General features: G+C 39.0%; 1 protein-coding gene across 1 annotated transcript in view; it reads left to right on the forward strand.

Annotated features, from left to right (window-relative positions):
* IQCA1 (IQ motif containing with AAA domain 1) overlaps positions 1-20,885 on the forward strand; it is a 143,506-nt gene that overhangs the window by 62,814 nt on the left and 59,807 nt on the right. Inside the window, exon 5 of the mRNA XM_018558266.1 lies at positions 5,822-6,027. Within this exon, the coding sequence (XP_018413768.1) occupies positions 5,822-6,027 (206 nt within the window). The remainder of the gene's footprint in view (positions 1-5,821; positions 6,028-20,885) is intronic.

Here is a 20,885-nt window from a genome sequence, read left to right on the forward strand (position 1 = left end):
TGGCTCTGAGCTTTTATCCGTAGAAAAACTTACTCAGAGGTCTGGGATATTTTCCTACGATTCTGACTTATTATATTAGGTACATAGTTTAGTTTACCGGGGATTTCAAACAATTAGTCAGATGATACAAAATAGAAATGACTCCTAACTTAAAAGAGTGAGGATTTCCAACCCAATAAAATGGCCAGAATGGTGCAGAATCTTAGGTATGTAATATGCTAAATTATATAGACCTTAAGAGCGTGTGTGAAATTCGATTTACAGGCTCTTCCATACACAGGTATATACGTATCCGCACAATAAGCAAAGTCATGGGTTGTTTAGACATTGTGGTTTCAAAGTGCAAAACCACAATCTACAAGCTATAGACAAGTAAAATAACATTTCTAAGCAGTACCCACTATCACATTTCTTCTAACCTCTCATTACGTAGATTTGTTATGCTTTTTGCACTGTGTAGTTTACTTGACCTGTGCCTGTGTGTTTCTTCCAACCACAGAAAGGAAAGAAGCACCGGGCCTGTGCTTACTGAACTTATTTATTTTTTACTTTTATTAAATGTATTTAGCAGTTGTGCATTATATTTGATACCGCTGTTAAAAGAGCATGATAAATATTTATTTCCAACGTCATTTGTGAGCTTAAGGGGCTTATGGTGACTGGCCGACATGTAACCTCGCAAAAATTTAGTTTTGGTTCAGATAGTGATTTTTATTGCTTTTGTTTTTGGAATTTGGATTATAAATTCAATTTGGTTCGTTATTCGGCTTTCGGATCTGTCTGAAGTTTCAGAACAATCCAAATTTTCATTACGGAACAAGGTCACGTGGCCTTGTCTGTAATGCAACCCCCAACAGTGAAAAACAAATCTGATTGGCCAGACAACAGTCACATCTCTGATTTAGTTTATTTTGAACAAAATTAGAATGGATCCGATTCAGATTAATTTGCATTTGGGTGCATTTAAATTCGGAAATTCGGATACATCCAAATGCCTGAATTTAACTAGTCTAGTGACTGTCATAAAGAAAAGTCTTCTTTACATATAAGGTCTTTTTGTCTCTTGGTTATTTAGCTACTGTGTACTTTGAATACCTAATATACATTTTTAAGCCTGATTATATTTTTAGTTTAATTCTGCTAAGCATATTGCAGGTGCATCAAAACAACGTTTGTGGATTGTCTTGCAGGTTTCTTTATAAGCAGCTACAGCCAAAGTAGAAAAATATATGCCCTGCCAGATTTCTGTAGAGATAAACCTGTGCTCTCAGTGAGGAAACAGTGGTCTCTCTGCATAGGTCCTGCTGAGTTAGATAATTAGCTCTGTAATCACCAAAGCTCATGCTCCCTGCTAATTAGAGAGTTCTAGAACAAGTTCAGTTGGGCTTTAAAGATCATTTGCTTTATTAGCACTGCTGTTAGAATTGTAAAAATTATTTGTCCTCATAGATGAAGTTATTTTTATGCAGGCCATATAGAGAAAATCTTTCCTAAGAGAGAATTTAATGTTACTGATCTTCTGAAAATGGTAGCTACCTGGTGGCTCAATACTTCATTTGTTACTGACCTAAAACAAGTATGCACATCAGAAAAATTGATGTAAAGTGAAAAAAAACCTGATCTGCATACTTAGTGACTTAAGAATTGACGCACAAAAGTTAATAACAGCTAGACCAGGAGCATATGTAAAATAAATAAAGCAAAGTCAACAATGGCAGCCTCCAAATCTCTCTCAATAAAGGTTTCCTTTAAAGATGTTTATTCTACTGTAGATACTAGCAAGGTCCACAGTTCATAAAAAGAGCTGTCACCTTAAAAGAGCCAATTGGGTTAAATCTACCTTCTGTATTAAGGTCTTGGAACCTGATTGGTTGTTTTCAGACATATTTTTTTCCAGGCTGCTAATTAAAGAGGACCTAGCATGCGATTTAACTTTTATAAGAGGTCACACAAATAACAGCACTCCCTCTGTCAATGCCTTCATCTGCTTTTATTTCTTTAAAGTGACACTAAACTCAGGAGTTAAATCTTAAAAATGCATTCAAGTACCTTAACTATTAACAATACTGTAGCTTACGTGTGCATCATTCAGCTGTAGATCCTCATATTATTTCAGAATTGTTTTGCTCACACTGTCCTTCCTTCTGGAGGGTGGCTCCTTTTGTTCCCCATGGTCCCTGGGTAAAGCAGCCACCGCTCCAAGCTTACTCCTATGATGGACTATAACGTCATGTTTAATTTACTAATGTATATTGTTTCTAGATGGAACCTCATCTGCCATGTCTCTCCCCTACTTTATCAAGGTCTTCCTGTAATGTTGCTATGTCCTCTGATGAGTTTGTTACCCTACAAATTGTGGTATTATCAGCAAACACTGAAACTGAACTATTAATACCAATCTCAATATCATTAATAAACAAGTTAAATAGTATTGGCCCTACGACAGAGCCCTGGGGCACGCCACTCACAACCCTGGACCAGGCAGAAAATTAGCCATTTATCTATGCTCTCTGTACCTTTTCATCTAACCAAATTTCTATCCATTTGCACACCCTTTCCTTAATGCCCATGAACTGTAGTTTGCAAAGTAAGTGTTCATGGGGTACAGTATCAAATGCTTTAGCAAAAACCAGATAAACTATGTTCACTAGCCTTTCTCTGTCTAGGTTGCTACTCACTTCCTCATTAATAATAGAACATTAATAGGTTGGTCTGACAAGAACGTTCTTTCATAAATCTATGCTGCTTGTTGCTGATAATACCATTTCCTCGAATAACTTCCTGAATATAGTCCCTTACCATTCCCTTAAATATTTTGCATACTATTGATGATAGGCTAACTGGTTTGTAGTTTCCTGGTATACATCTTGACCCCTTTTTGAAAATTGGTACAACTTTTGCTTTATGCCAATCAGTTGGTACTCTTCCATCCAGTAAACTGTTGTTGAAAATTAGGAACAATAGTCTGGTAATAACTTAAGCTAAGCTAAGCTCTCTTACAAAACAGTTTATTTCAAATGATACAACATTTTTTTAATTCTACAGTTGCCGTATGTTGTTACATTTCAGGTGTTTGTTCATGCAGACTTGTAAAGTTCCTGAAAAAGTTAAAGGTCCAGATAAATAAAATAAAGATCACAAATAAAATAATAAGGGATCCCGGCTTCAGACTCATAATACATCTATAAATAAAATCATGGTTCTGTATTTAAATTAGAAAAAGCCCCACAAACACATGTGTAAACTAAAAGTCAGCATTGAACTGAGGGTGGCAGCCTACAGAAGTTTTATGCATCAGACCTACTGTATTGAACCATGGAAGTTAGATGGATGTTTACTGTCACATAGAACTGGGCTGAGCCCTAAAATGCTCCACATGTGGCATTTTGACAGGGATGTGTCCCATTCCGATGATGTAGTGTTTTTCACCTTTTACCTACTGTACATGAGTCTCATATCCAGCAGTACTGTCATTTTTTTACCATCATTATTATAAGTAAACTTGTGTATCAACATTCTTAGGCTGACATTGAACCCTAGCATATAAACATACCAGCACACATATATGTAACAACATTACAGTAAAAGAACAATTATTTCATGTGCAGAAGATACAGACACCGCACAGGGGCCATGTGCCAAATATTTTTCTCTTCTGGTGTGAATTATGATTTTTCCAGAGCTGATTAAATTTGAGCTGCCCAAAGATCTCACATCTGTCTACATATTATCCAGCTCTAAAGTATAGGCCTAGCTACATTTTTAGAAATACCTTGTAAAAGATTGGGCAGTTTTTGGAGCAAAAAAAAACCTCTGTGACGCCTCTTTCAATACATGCTGTTAACTGTGACCTTAGAATGACAGAATCCTTCTACCCTTGAAGCCTTTTCTTCAAATATTCTATTCTGCTGATTTGTTACTAAAGATCACAGTTTCAGCCTCTTGCCAGGAATTCTGAGATCCGCACAATACAGAGCTCTGTGTAGCTGTCTCTGAAACTTCCCTGCTCTAAATGATCTATTGTCCCTAATATCAGAACTTCCTGGTTATTGAACATGCCCAAACTCTTTATCAGGAAGTGTATATTTCCCCTACATCAGCCTGTTGTTAAGTTCCTTGACACGTAACACAGATCAGTATGTTGTCCATGTTGTTCTGTTCTACTTTTAACAGGACATTATAATGGTTTGGGGTCAATTTTATGTTTTTAATTGTATACGTTTTTAAACGGATGCTTTATATATTTTTTCACTTATTACATTACATTTTAATATACAAACAAACTCTTTTCATGGGGTGCTCCCATAACACCATTGTCACAAATCTTTATAAGTTTTCTAAAAAGAGAAAACAGCAGAACTTGTTTGCTTTCAGGTTGTCGCTCTCTAACTGGAAGTCTCTACATGGCAGTACAGATTAAGAAGAGAATGGTCGGGGATGACATTCTGCCCATTAATAATTATGGGGCTAGTTGACACCTGTGCACTGCCGCTTAACACATTTTTTTAAACAATAGAGCACATATGACGTTGTTGTGCATTAAAGTAAATATATGATAGAAAAGTTAAATACCTGTCCTGACCTTTCTGGTAGACATGTGCGATTCGTTTCGTTCCGAATCGAAATTCGGACGAATTTTCGGAAATTCGGACATTCGGATGTATCCGAATTCCGAATTACAGACATAACGAATGCAAACGAATCCGAATTTCCATTTCCGAAATTCGGTAGCGTTAGTACGAACGTTCGTTTCGTTTTTCTGTTCTTATTCGTTTCTTATTCGTTTCTTATTCGTTTCGTTCGTTGGAGCAAAGTGACATTAGAGGAGAAAAATATTTTTTCCCCCTCAAATGTCACTTTTGCTGCAAACGAACAAAACGAATAAGAAACGAATAAGAACAGAAAACAAAACGAACGTTCGTACTAACGCTACCGAATTTCGTCCGAATCCGAATTCCGAATCCGAATTGACTTTCACACCCGAATCCTGAAAAACAAAATAACACAAATCCGAATTTAAAACGAAACGAAACTAAACAAATTTTTGGGCAGTGCACATGTCTACTTTCTGGCACCATGGAACTGGATTATCTACAGGGTGTTTTACAAACATTTTTACACATCCCATTCTGTTCTTGTCCAGTCAACCTCTGCATTGGCACATTCCATGGTGATTTAATTAGGGTGACTGAGTTAACTGTGTGGTTTGGGTATGTTCCTGACACTCCAAACTGAAGAATCTGTTTGAATGAGCCATGATATGCCTTCAACAATACAGAACAAGTCAGTTGAATAGGACTAATATTAGCTTACATACTTTTCTTATGATAGCTAGTAGTAGTTAGTCCTATTCAACTAACTTGTTCTCTATTGTTGAAGACATATCATGGCTCATTCAAACAGATTCTTCAGCTTCTGAAGGAAGGAAAGTGTACTGGATATGGAGTAACTTGTGACTCACTCTTCTTCCACTGATGTGATAATGCTAGTGCTTGGTGATTGGCCTAGTGCTTACACATGGGTCTGTCAGTCAGATTTCAGCACTTTTTAAGCTCCAACCAGAGAGGTTCCCCTGGGACTTGCACAAAAGCAACAGAAAGGTGAGTATCTGCTGCTGATGAAAGGGTAATTAAATGTGACTGTGACCTGCATGTGAAAAATAAGATTCATTTGAAACTGAACTCCAGACTATCATAAAAAAAACACTAAATCCCACAGTTATGTGTTTATTGCAAAAAAAAACACTACATATGCTTGCTAGTCAAACTATATTGAGCAGTCCGGAGCCTTTCTGAACCTTCTTCTCATTTTGTATTTGTAGGTGCCACCTGCACATTTCACCACTGTGAGCATGGCGCAGATGATTGCCAGTAAGACAGAAACCCTTCGCTCTGAACTGCAGGAGCAGCATGAAGCCGACTACCAACATGCCCTGGTGCAAGTAAAGAACACTATAAGAGAGACAGAAGGATTAGACATGAAGGAAACACTTCAAGACCAGATCCGACAATGGTTTATTGAATGCAGGTAACAAAACTTCTAATGTCAACACAGTAATCTCTAGGTGAAGCATAGTATACATATATGGTACCTAATAAAACCTGCCAAGCAGAACTTTGCTGCTGGTTCAGAAAATGTATACACTGGATGTCCAAAGAAAAAGAAAAAAAAAGTCACACACTTTAATATTTAGTTGGACCGCCTTTAGCTTTGATTACAGCACGCATTCGCTGTGGCATTGTTTGGATAAACTTATGCAATGTCACAAAAAAAATTCCATCCAAAGTTGCATTAATTTTTCACCAAGATCTTTTCGTGATGATGGGATAGTCGATCTACTCTGTGTGCACAATTATTAGGCAAGTGAGTATTTTGACCAAATCACCATTTTTATGGATATTGTCCAACTCCAAGCTGTATAAGCTTGAAGGCTTATTGGATTTAAGCATATCAGGTGATGTGTATTTGTTTAATGAGGGAGGGTGTGGCCTTAGGAGATCAACACCCTATATCAAGGTGTGCATAATGATTAAGAAGCTTCTTTTCCTCAGGCAAAATGGGCCAAAAAAGAGATTTAACTGACTTTGAAAAGTAAAAAAATAGCAAAAAGTCTTTTAGAGGGATGCAGCACTCTTGAAATTGCTAAGATATTGGGGTGTGATCACAGAAACATGAAACGTTTTGTTGCAAATAGTCAACAGGTTCGCAAGAAATGTGTTGATAAAAAAAGAGGCAAATTAACTACCAAAGACTTGAAAAGAATCAAATGTGAAGCTACCAGGAACCCAATATCCTCCAGTGCTATCATATTCCAGGACTGCAACGTACCTTGAGTGCCCAGAAGTAAAAGGTGTTCAGTGCTCAGAGACATGGCCAAAGTAAGGAAGGCAGAAACCCGACCGCCACTGAACAAGTCACACAAATTGAAACGTCAAAACTGGGCCTTGAAATGGACATGTCTTTATTCAACCTCAAATACTATGTAACTATGTAACTATGAAATATCTGAAGACAGATTTTTCAAAGGTTTTATGGACTGATTACATGAGAGTGACCAGATGGATCAGCCCCTGCCTGGATTAGTAATGGGCAAAGATCTCCTCTTTGACTCAGACGCCAGCAAGGTGGAGGTGGGGTACTGGTATGGGCTGGTATTATTAAAGATGAGCTAGTTAGACTTTTTCAGGTTGAAGATGGAGTCAAAATCAACTCCCAAACCTACTGCCAGTTTTTAGAATACATTTTCTTCAAGCAGTGGTACAGGAAAATGTCTGCATCTTCCAAAAAGACCATGATATTTATGCAGGAAAATGCTCCATCACATGCATTGAAGTACTCCACTGCGTGGCTAGCCAGTAAAGGCCTTAAAGATGAAAGAATAATGACATGGCCCCCTTCTTCACCTGATCTAAACCCTTTTGAGAATTTGTGGGCCCTTCTTAAAGGAGGGATTTACGGTGAAGGAAAACAGTACACCTCTCTGAACAGTGTCTGGGGGGCTGTGGTTGCTGCGGCACAAAAAGTTGATCGTCAACAGATCAAGAAAAGGACAGACTCCATGGATGGAAGGCTTATGACTGTTATTGAAACGAAGTTGTAGTTGTTCAATAATGAAATTAATTCTCAAAAATACAACTTGCCTAATAATTGTGCACACAGTGTAGTGCGTAAAGTCTTCTCCAGCACATCCCAAAGATTCTCATTGGGGCTGAGGTCTGGACTTTGGTGGCCAGTCCATGTGCGAAAATTATGCCTCATGCTCCCCAAATCACAATTTGAGCCCGATGCATCCAAACATTGTCATTTTGAAATATGCCAGGGTCATTCATTATATTTAGGTAGGCAGCTGACTTCATTTTTTGGGAACATAAAGTTGCTGAACCTAAACCTGCCCAACTGAAGCAACCCCAGATCATAACACTTATCCAATGGAAGGCTAGCTAAATCCATGTGGTTACTTTTTTGGGGGCCAGGCAATGTATATAGTATGTTATAATATGTTCTTACTGACACAATGGTATTCTTGTTTGATTGTCTGATTCATTGGTCACGTTAATGGGATGCCAGCCAACTTTGGAAAGACGAGGGCAATCAGAGTCCTGTAGGTCATGGGACTATGTGCTGCCATAACTATACAGTAATCACAGTGAATTATGGAGAAACGCCAAAAATACCAATATATGTAGTCTGACAGTTTACCAGTAATATTCCCCTACAGATCATTTTTGTTTGTTACGAAATACTCTAATAAAAAATATAGATATTGTATGACATGTGTTGCCTAGTGTATACACACAGGCTCTCTTTACCTCATACTGGAATAGCCTGCGGGGGGTTTGCACCCTTACCAGCTCTGGCTCACACATCATAGAGTCAGATATCTCTAAAAACTTAAGAAGTGAACGTATCAGCAAATACTGCAATTCTCAGTCTTCTTCATTATTCAGTGTTCTGGGTGATATCTGAAAGTAAATTAAATGCCAGTAAAAGCTGCATGTGTCAGTGTACAGGGAGGTTAGCAAAACGTATACTGGTATCAGTATCAGAAGAGCCATTTGTTAATTCACTCTTAGAAATATTTGTAATTTCCCTCATCCCATATCTTAATCTCTACTATAAATAATGTTTCGGTATTGACTGTGAAAAATAAGAAGTAATGCTCTATCTTTGACATGAAATGTTAGATCCATCACCAAATAACACAGTGCAGATATGTTCTGCTTTCTCCAGAACCACAGGTCAGGAATTGCTTTTCTTAACAGCAGTTGGTAACAAAAACAAATCTGACCAATGTGAAGATAGTCTGTTCACCTAGAACCTACTGCATTATATTATTGGCTCACTTGAAGTTAAACTGTAAATTATGAGTAGGATGAATTGAGCTCTCATCAGCTGAGACAAGCAGATGATTTAGCGGGCTCATAAAAGCTGTATGTCATACATTCTGTGCAGAAGTGAATATACTAGCTTATTTTAAAAAAGATGTCAGACTGCTATACTGTAACTTCAAAGCCTGATTGCAATGGAGGGATCCTAAGAGCCACTCTACTGCAATCTGGCTATACACAGACTTTTTGATCTTAGCAAGAAGTAGACTCACCAAAATGTAATGTAGCCCCTATATAGATGAATATATGTGCTACTGTGTAGATCGGTGTTTCTGGCTGCCAACAGTTAATTGCCTCTGTGTGGGAAGTGAGATGGAGATTTATAGGGATTGCAGTGCAGAGCAGATATGGACATACTGCTGAAAGGACCTTGAGAACTGCAACTCCCAGGATACTGTGCGAGAGGGAGGGGGATGGCTATGGACTGTGAAGGCTGAGCGCGCTCAGTCTGCTACCGGGACCTGAAGTGTGCGGATCGATGTAAGACAGTGTGAGTTAGCACTGCCTGCAACGGAGTGTGTGGTCGACCTTGATAGACAGGGAAACACAGGCTCTGTGCTGCCGTGCTGGAGAGACAGTTGCTCATCTGTGAGACGAAGTGACAGAGATCGGGTGCCTGAACGGAGGCCTAGTGACGCGTCAACGGCGGGGATATTGCTGCCTGGTCGTGTGGCCAATCCAGCCCCTGGAGTGACCCAGCCAGCCCAGCAGAGCGAGCGGGATCGCGAGGAGATCATTACCGGAGGCCTTAGATGACCCTAGACGTGCGGTGATGTGTCCCAAGAAACCCTAGACATGCGGTGATATGTTCCAAGAAACCCTAGACAAGTGGTGATGAGCTGCAAGAGACCCTAGATGACATAATCTCCTTCCTAAGTGTTGTTCCGCCGGAAGAGGGACGTATATACAGCTGCTGAAAGACATCATCTTGTGCAGAACAACCCTGGGAGTGGTGAGAGGCCTATGGCCAATGTGACAATGTACTTTTACACATCTGCTACACAGAATGGGCCCCAACGTTGGCTAGCCTAGGACATTACTACTGGCCAGTAGTCTAGAGGGGTGTGATACTTACTACAGAAGGGAGATATTGTTATTGGATTCTTCTACTCTTAGATTTACTCCTGAGACAGTCTGACATTACAGGACTCTGTATAGGCAATAGATAGCCGCAGTAACTGGATGTAAGAGTGCATTTATTTACTTCACATGCTACAGTGTGTTATTGTGACGATATTTAGAGATCAGTGTGTGTTATTCAGCTATTAAATACAATACAAAAAAACTATACAAAGGTGTGTTGGTGAGCTGTGGATCCACCAATTGGGCGGTACAGCTGTGCAGAGGGGACAGAAAAACCTGTTACACTAGCGGCTCCTACGGGGGTAGCGCTACAGTAACAACTGCCACCAAGAACAGGCTGTGCTGCTGTGATAAACTTCATTATAGCGTCTTCTGGAGCTTACAAATAAAATGAAGAAATACCAAGTGGAGGACGGTATTGTGAACATACATTTTTTTATTTACCAGGCAATGTATATAAAGCAATACACAAGTAGAGATTATCTCGCAATATGGGTGTTTTGGGTACATGTCCTGCTTGTTCTGTGACTGGAACCACAATGCTACCTAATTTTAGCCTAATTACTGTAAATGTGTGGTAATCTGTCGACAATTCCAGCCTCCTTCCTGGTAGTATACCTTAGGGTTGGGCTATCCATGCATCTATAATGAGGGAGGGCATGGAAAGTCACCCTGCATCCATCCCCACAAGTGCTGCTAACACATGTTGTCACTTGCAAAACACTGTAAAAGGTGCCCAACTTTCACTTTCCCAAGAGGATGTGCACATGTGACTGTACAGGAGCCCAGCTAGAGCTACACACTCTAAGTTGGGCAAACTGTCACTGGAGGAGTCCATTTGAGTCAAATGTGTATTGTAAGTCTGCTGGATTGGCTGGTGGCTGTGGTCTCAGTGGTGCACCTGGCTTCTGAATGAATGAGGCACCTGTCTGTGTGTGAAGCAGTACTACGATGTGTATTTGGAGGTTTCTTGGCTAGAAATGAGTGAAGCACTTGGCTGTGTATGAGAGGGTGGCAAACAAGTTGTGCAAATCTTCTCTTTATTCTTTATTGGCATACATATTTATTTTTCTTAAAAACAGTGGTAATAACATATCCCTGTAGAACACATTTGCACCAGATACGTGCAGTCAGGGGAGGCAGGTGAGGCAGAGCCTCACCTAGTATTATGCAGGAAAAAGCTGTTACCTTCAAGTCTGAAGCTGACAGCTTTTTCTCCATTCAGTGCAGCTTGTTACAGGTTACACAGCAGGGAAAGCCTCCCCGCTTTGTAACCTGTCATGGACGGAGCGCTGCCTATTAATTACAGGCAGTGCTGCATCCAGCTTTTGACAGGTAGTTAGGTTACACAGCAGCGGGCTTCCCCACTGCTTGTTTAACCTAACTTGGTGAGGCAAGAGCTGTCACAGCCTCTAATCTGTGTTAGAGGTGTGAGCTCTGTGGATGGCTTGAACCAATGGCAAGGTGCCATTGGTCCAAGCTGTCCAATCAAAAAAAGAAAAAAAACACCACTGAGGCCATGGATCTTGATGCCTCAGCAGTGACGAGCAAGTGAGGGACAGGGAGGCTCCTCCCTGTCTCCTCCCTTCCTCCTCCCCACACAGCTTGGTTACTGTGCTGGGGGTGGGGCTTCAATGGAATGGGGTGGGGCTTTGTTAGGACAGGGGCGGAGCTTTGGTGGGATGGGGGCTGCCTCACCTAGCCCAGAAGGCACGGCACGGCACTGATTTTCACTCAGTGGCTGCTGATAAGCTACTATGTACAGACAAGCAAGTCCTATATATTATGATGATTGCTTTCCATAAGGATTGCTCAATGTACACCAAGTCATGAAATTATTATAGCAGCTCTGTGTGATGTTTAGTGTCTACGGAATCATATGTTTTTAATATGGGGAGGTGCTGTTACTACTGTTTTTAACCTATGTAAATAGAAATAACCGCACTCCATGGGTCTTCATGAGTCTTCACCAAGTATAAAAACATGTATTCCAAAATAATAGACACACCATCAATCCTCCAACGTAGATCGCTTGTTTCTAATGCATTTCACCCATCAGGCTTAATCTCTATGATTAAGCCAGGTGGGTGAAATACATTACAAGCAAGTTGTCCATGAAAATAGGTTTACTGAACAGCAGAGTTAATATTGGACCTAATGTAAAAATCTTAGCACCTCCTTTGGATCCCCATTGTGTGTGTTTGGCTCCTAAAATTTAATATAACATCCATGCTGTATATTATTTCATAGCTAGTACTTTGTGGTTTTGTGTAATCAACAGTGTATTGTGAAGGTTTATATAGGAATGTTGTCCAAGAAAATGGCATTGGTCTGTAAACAAAAAGCAGAGTGCAACTATTACAGCACAGTTAGCACATAATGTATATATTTGATGTATTTGAAATAACAGAAGGTATGTAAGGATACTTGGTCTATATATGGTACATGTTATAAATGATCTGCAGTTCTGCCTGATTTCATGCATCTTATAAGCACATGTTGGTTTAAAGGTTCACATCTGTTACTGACCATTCCATGTGTTTCGGCAAAGAATAAGTTAGGATTTAGTAGTGGTTGGGTGGAGGCTTCTGGAAAACATGTTCACATTTTTCATTAATCAGAGCTTGGCATGCATTTCTGGGACATGCTATTCTGATTTACAGATCGAAGTCCAAAGGTCTTGGAGGAAGCTCTTGAAGTGTATCTCTGGCCAAAACTGTTTTTTTTCCGTTTTGAAGAAACTAGAGTGATTAAAAAAACAATCTTGCAGGTTTTTTGTTGCTGCCTGTGTCTCTTGGGCAGTCCCAGAGATGCTAAAGTAAGAGGAAATCTCATAAAAGTGAAGGAATATACCATTTCATATGGTTGTTACTGTACCAAATGTCCCCATTGGAAGATTTCCCTTCTATCCATGTTTTTGTGTCAACATTTCAGATTTGCTATCACCTTCTGTCGCAGTGACAGTGGTTATCACGATACATCGATTTGGGGGTAACATTTCTGCATTCCAAGTGGTGTCTGTTGTAAGGCTTAGTTCTTGCAATATATACATTTAAATTAAGGCTGCCCCCCTTCTGTATAAAATACTGTTATGGAAAATGTTAAAAGAGAGCATTACTTACCGTAATAGGTCGTAAGTACATATTAATTCATTCATATTTGAAAAGAGCACAACAATAGCATCAAACTGGTGACACACAGTATTAAAAACATTTAAAATAAGCCAGGTCCCTGTATCCACAATTTCTTTGTCAGCAAGAGCATCTATAAAATACAATTTATAATGTAAATAAATGTAATGTGAAAGAATATATCAAAAAAAGTGAAATGTATTTGTCCTTCCCTATACTCATGTAAATATCACCACCCAAATTGGAAGGGGGGAAGGGTGCAAAATTGAGGGATCTCTTAAATGACCCCTCTAAGTCCACACTCTTATGATTTTACAATCTGAATGTCCCACAACAAAAATTATGTATCCCAATCAGAGGGAAGAATGTTGTTTCTGCCCATACCTTCTACTAGCTTGGCATTTGTATATAGCAATAATCTAGTGGCTGCCAGGTGACTATTCAAGTTGTCAACAAATATATGTTTTCATTATTCTCAGTAAAATTGGATGTCCATATGCCTACTTTGAATATGGCTATTGATGTTTTAATCCAAATCAGCAGCAATATATACCAGTGGATATGTTCTCTGTTAAACAACCAGATCCTACATACATCAGGAATTCTGTATCAATAAGTCATGTTTTCTACAGTAGTCAATTGCTAAAATACCCGGTCTTTAAGAAACCATATGATCGCCTATGAGGCATAATTGCTGACTTGCCCTTGCTTGACTTATACTAGCAGCCCGCCTTAACTTCTACCCATTTTACTTTGGGTTGCAATTTGCATTCTTACCTTCAGTGTTCTCTACATTGACTGTAGCTTCCTTGTATAGGACTCCTCTAAACTTTGCTTTAGAGTTGATACCTTGTGTGAAATGTGTTTCCCTTTCCAGATTTTATAATTTTATTCTTAGGACCTGGGGGCATCTGAGCTTAAATAAGTGTATTAAGTTTTAAAGAGTAAGTGCAATTAAATTTTTAAAAGTCAATATTAAACATATCTTTGACTCCCAGTTGATCCGGGACATTGTATCTGCATCATGCAGAAGTCATGCTATTCACTGTCAAGTCTGCTTGAGCCCAAGGCATTGTTTACTAGCTCCTTCACTGTAGCTCCATTAGAATCATGTGCATGCACTAAACTAAAATTAAGCTGTGGAACACTGGGAATGGTAACCATTTCACAGGCGTCAGTCATGGTCAGTAGTGAATAAGATGATTTCTTCAGGGCACAGGTTCAGTAGCGTTGTGACAGTTTTGTTGCAGCTGATGGAGAGGAAGTTGCAATATCATTTTTTTTCAATGTAAAGGTCTCTTGCTTGAAGTGAGAAGCTTTGGGCAAAGGCTGTTTTTGAAGCAGCTGTAATATCTGAGTTTGCCATTAGTGTCCTAAAGAGTACAACAAGAGCAATAGGAACTTTCAAATGTGGGCAAAAGCACAAAACACTGAAGGCAAACAGTTAACGAGTCAGCACTAATGGCATGAATGTGCCACAGTTAAAAGTTCCCAAGGTGTCAGAACTCTACTCACCACATCATGCTCGTAACTTTAATATCAATCTTAGGTAAGCTGACCCTTTATAGGAAACCTGAACTGATAGAAATATGTACACTGCCATTGCTGACCTCTCCTACTGAAAATGCTAGTTGACTGATCCTCTGAGTCACTGGGGTTGATTTACTAATCTTATAAACACACCACGAACATGTATACACCTCTGCAGTGTGTTCCCTCCCAGCATGATCTATGGGTGGAATCTAAACACCTTTGTAGTGTGTACACACCCAGCAGGTGTGTTGTGCAAAGCCAAGCATGAATTGCAAGGTGATGTTGTGTAAATTAGCTCTATGTTGTGTTGCTTGCGTTGATGAATGCAGGAATGTAAATGCATGAGCTAACCATTTTTGTCTAAACTGTAGAGCAGCATTATATATGCATCATGTGCATGATTTTTCCATATATGGCATTAGTGGAAATATGCTTTTAGAGACTTTTTGGTTGATAAATACGTTTTGCTGTGTGAAAATCACACGCACCTGGTGCGTGCGTGTGTTTAGGTTAGTAAATCACCCCCACTGTGTTAATATAGATAACGTTCTGACCAAAAAATTCAGAACCCAGTTAAAGTCAGCCAACAAGCTTTTTTAGAAGGAGGTTACCAATGACAGCCTATATATTTCTCTCAGTATAGGTTTCCTTTCAGTTGCGCAGAATCAGGAGTCTGTGATGTAGAGTGAGAAAACCCTACTTTGACAGAACACTGTCAAGAAGCAAAAAATTGTGCTGTTTGTCAATATCCTTGGTCATACTCAGTTATATGGCCTCAAAATAAGCACACATGAAAACACCTGTGACTATCACTGATTTACACTGTCAAGAAGTCATAGTGCGTGGTTCACAAGTACGTTATAGTACATTGAAATGTATTGGCAGACTTCCCACCCTGTCTTTGAGGTTTCTGAGTGCACCAGAAGATAAAATGAGCAACGCATTGACCTGGCTGTTACCATTTGAACCCTGCTCATAAAATGATACAGCATGGAAAGAAAAAAACATCTGAATAAGTGATGAATTCACTTGCACAGTGGGAAGTTGACAAGAGCAGGTGGAACAGAATTAAATGAAGCATGCAACTTTGTGATCCACCGCTTGGTCATAAATGACATACTGTGCCTTTAGCTCCTCATCAAAGTGCATCTGGTTTGCAGATGGATATCAGCTGATTTGTTATCGACAGGTATGGTAAAGAGGTTTAACAAAACAGGCCACCTGAAATATCTAGAGTTTAGCATTCTTCCTAGTGTCAAGTATAGAATCTCTGAATATGATTATTTATAGGAAACCTGAACTGATAGAAATATGTACACTGCCATTGCTGACCTCTCCTACTGAAAATGCTAGTTGACTGATCCTCTGAGTCACTGGGGTTGATTTACTAATCTTATAAACACACCACGAACATGTATACACCTCTGCAGTGTGTTCCCTCCCAGCATGATCTATGGGTGGAATCTAAACACCTTTGTAGTGTGTACACACCCAGCAGGTGTGTTGTGCAAAGCCAAGCATGAATTGCAAGGTGATGTTGTGTAAATTAGCTCTATGTTGTGTTGCTTGCGTTGATGAATGCAGGAATGTAAATGCATGAGCTAACCATTTTTGTCTAAACTGTAGAGCAGCATTATATATGCATCATGTGCATGATTTTTCCATATATGGCATTAGTGGAAATATGCTTTTAGAGACTTTTTGGTTGATAAATACGTTTTGCTGTGTGAAAATCACACGCACCTGGTGCGTGCGTGTGTTTAGGTTAGTAAATCACCCCCACTGTGTTAATATAGATAACGTTCTGACCAAAAAATTCAGAACCCAGTTAAAGTCAGCCAACAAGCTTTTTTAGAAGGAGGTTACCGATGACAGCCTATATATTTCTCTCAGTATAGGTTTCCTTTCAGTTGAGCAGAATCAGGAGTCTGTGATGTAGAGTGAGAAAACCCTACTTTGACAGAACACTGTCAAGAAGCAAAAAATTGTGCTGTTTGTCAATATCCTTGGTCATACTCAGTTATATGGCCTCAAAATAAGCACACATGAAAACACCTGTGACTATCACTGATTTACACTGTCAAGAAGTCATAGTGCGTGGTTCACAAGTACGTTATAGTACATTGAAATGTATTGGCAGACTTCCCACCCTGTCTTTGAGGTTTCTGAGTGCACCAGAAGATAAAATGAGCAACACATTAACCTGGCTATTACCATTTGAACCCTGCTCATAAAATGATACAGCATGGAAAGAAAAAAAATCTGAATAAGTGATGAACTCACTTGCACAGTGGGAAGAGCAGGTGGAACAGAATTAAATGAAGCATGCAACTTTGTGATCTACCGCTTGATATGAACCATGAGACTCACCGGCCCAAGTGATTCCGTCAGTTAACTAAGGGAAGGGGAAGGAGTCCGGTGATGTCACTGACATAGCATTCTTCCTAGTGTCAAGTATAGAATCTCTGAATATGATTGCATCAGATATAAAGTCAAATGTACATTACACAGCATAATACACAATAAAACAACACCTTTCTCACTGCATACATCACAAATATTCAATATTCACAGAAATATGTTTCTGTTACAACTTTTATTCATGTTAGACCCACATCCAGTTCTGCATGTACTCTTTCACAAGACAAAATACAAATGACACAATGATCTTTAGCATTATCAACAATCTTTTGTGAGAGATACAGTTACATGTTCCAGCTGCTAGCTATATAAATGTATTTCCAGATTCCTGGAAGTAAAGAAAGATTTAGAAGTTAGTGCATGAAGGGAATTCTATGGACCCTCACAAGTCAGCAGATACTTTTATACATAGCTAGTGAAGCAAAAGAAAACACGAAGCATAGGACAAAAGAGACAGAATTCCTCACATGTTTCCATAAGCGGAAAAGTCTAATGAATGAATAATGCATGTCCCAACCCGGGAGAGGAGAAGTAATGAGTGAACCAGGCTAACACAGGCTGCCCCTTCTAATGAGTGTGCTTGCCGAACACACAGCCTTCTTCTTATAATGACATGCCACTCAAACCTATGTACTTAATTCCTGTACAGGAATATTTACTGTGAGGAAGACAAGATTAAGTGCTTCAGGTCTATGGAGAAAATCAGCACAACATTTCATTTATGTCTGGTCCTGCCCAGTTACTAAGGTTAATTAGAACATGTCTAGGATACCTTCAGCACAGCATCCTTCGTTGTCTTTTGGATGTCTGTCACCTAGTGAAAAACATTCTTATCTCTAGAGGAAAAATAATCTCATTGATAGATGTTACTTCCTAAAGGGTGCTCAAAAGGAACTTTACATTCCAAACTCAAAGTAAGTATTTTAGGTTTGGCAGTCCTGGTTCATTGTATTGGTCTTTAACTACTTGAAATAGTAAGTAGTTGACAAGAACTGGAGAGCCAACATTGATCAGAAATGGAAGCTTTCACTTATATTTTTCCGATTTCTTTACTCCTTCATTGACAGCTACTCTGTTTGAAGGCTGATTCACTAATTAATGGGCATTGGAGTGCCCTGTTAAAGGGATTTGGTCCATTGAAAGGCTTCTTTACTTACTAGAGTGCAGCTTTATTCATTTATGTTGGTGTTGCCAGTTGAAAGACATTTTACATTTCCTCAGAATTCTTTTTAATAGGGCTATCTTGTTTGATTAGAATGCCAAGCATTTTCCTTAGGGAGGTGGTTGGGGGGAGGTTCTTTTGAGTAAGTGGGAAACAAAATTATCAGCACAAATAGTTTGATATGGTCTTGTGTATTTGCAAGCAATTATAACCCTTCCATGACAAGAACATTTAAAGATAAGTTATCTGCAAACGTATCATAAAAAGACCTGAAGCAGGTTATATAATATGTAATAATAGATTCTTTGTTGTTTTAAAACCAGCCCTCATTTGTTTGGACTATGTCCCATATTGTAAAGTCAATTCTTTCCATTCCCAGTGTCCGCAGTCTAAAATGAATTTGATTAAGAGCTATATTGTTACATTTTTAACCTCCTAAATTGCACTTTAATAGAAAGCCAGTATGATCTTTGTTTTGGAAGTGATGCCAAACAGGAAGTGTACTGCTTTTATTAATACAATTTATTTTTTGTGGCTTACCTCAACTCTTTTGAATATACATACTCAGCAGGATTTGATCCTTTCCAAAATTCCGTTTGGTTGGGTTCATTTTGCCAAAACATGCAAGACATCTCATTTCAGAATGTTATCTTGGAGATTACCACATGGTGAAGAAATATCGTGAGTGACAACGATTTTGGATAGTAATATGTGAGGACCCATTTATGTTTCAGAAGGGGTCCACAAGGAATTTATACATCTGGACTCAATGTATTTTATGGGGTGACACTGGATTTGTAGGTGGAAAGGGACCTTTATTGAGCTTCTGTACATAAAGATTTATTGGCTTACTGACACTAATGAACAGGTCGGGGCAGTCAACATGGGGTTCAGACGGAAACTCATGAGCTCTTTTGTTTTTCATGCTCAGTTGGAAATGGATAAATTATAAGTATTGAAAGTCGGATGGGTAAATGTCTATGGACCTGCAGCCCTGACAGTCATTTATCAGCGTTCCTGTGTAGCTTTGGTGAACATTTGGATGTAATCGATGTGACATCTGTACATGTTCCTTCTTCTGATTGCTCTTTAGAGATCTTTTCAGCCTTTTAACCTATCTTTGTAAACCCCCACCCCCTGTGAAGGAGGTATTTGTTTAACTATCTTTGACACAAGCATGAATCCAATGAGCCCTTAGAACAGTAGGGATAGGGTTATTTATCAATTCTGTACTCTTGTTGTCTTCACCGTGTGCATGGATAGCTGTCCCAGGCGTAAAAAAAATGGATTATTAGCTATTCCTTCGTGGGGTACAGTTACATTATGTAGCACAGTTACTTTGTCCATTAAGCTTAAAGCATCACAACCATTAAAAATACTGTATTCTGATAACTGAATGTGGTTAAGACATGCTAGTATTATTTTACCTGGTTTGATTTATATTTTTCACTGTATATTCCTCCCAACCAAGCTGTCTAGCAAAAGTGACAGTGAAAAGATTTGGGACAAACTTTAACACTGCCAGGGGAGGTTTATTAGTTGCAGTAACAGGTATATCCCAAAAAAAAGATTTATTTCTTGTGACTCAAAAGGGATTGCTTAATACTTCCCTAAAGGTGTTATTAATGTGAAGAAAAAAATTTAAAAAATGCCTGTTAAATTAAATAAAGAACAATTTATTTACAGAATAGTATCAATATATGTTAAAGGAAACCTGTATTGATTGAAAAACAGGGTCTACCATTGCTGATCCCCTGGTAAAACTACTAGTTGCCTGGCTGTCCCTGACTTCAAAGCTTTCTGAGTCCTTCATGTGAAACAAGCATACAAATTTAAAAGTCTGCGTTAAGTCGGGACTCTTGTTCTACATACCTATCCCAGGTTAGTGTCTCAGAAAAAGTATAGGTTTCCTTTCAGTTGCGCAGAATCAGGAGTCTGTGATGTAGAGTGAGAAAACCCTACTTTGACAGAACACTGTCAAGAAGCAAAAAATTGTGCTGTTTGTCAATATCCTTGGTCATACTCAGTTATATGGCCTCAAAATAAGCACACATGAAAACACCTGTGACTATCACTGATTTACACTGTCAAGAAGTCATAGTGCGTGGTTCACAAGTACGTTATAGTACATTGAAATGTATTGGCAGACTTCCCACCCTGTCTTTGAGGTTTCTGAGTGCACCAGAAGATAAAATGAGCAACGCATTGACCTGGCTGTTACCATTTGAACCCTGCTCATAAAATGATACAGCATGGAAAGAAAAAAACATCTGAATAAGTGATGAATTCACTTGCACAGTGGGAAGTTGACAAGAGCAGGTGGAACAGAATTAAATGAAGCATGCAACTTTGTGATCCACCGCTTGGTCATAAATGACATACTGTGCCTTTAGCTCCTCATCAAAGTGCATCTGGTTTGCAGATGGATATCAGCTGATTTGTTATCGACAGGTATGGTAAAGAGGTTTAACAAAACAGGCCACCTGAAATATCTAGAGTTTAGCATTCTTCCTAGTGTCAAGTATAGAATCTCTGAATATGATTGCATCAGATATAAAGTCAAATGTACATTACACAGCATAATACACAATAAAACAACACCTTTCTCACTGCATACATCACAAATATTCAATATTCACAGAAATATGTTTCTGTTACAACTTTTAT

Source organism: Nanorana parkeri, unplaced genomic scaffold (assembly GCF_000935625.1).
Source record: "Nanorana parkeri isolate BGI_ZX_2015 unplaced genomic scaffold, ASM93562v1 scaffold329, whole genome shotgun sequence".
NCBI lineage: Eukaryota > Metazoa > Chordata > Amphibia > Anura > Dicroglossidae > Nanorana > Nanorana parkeri.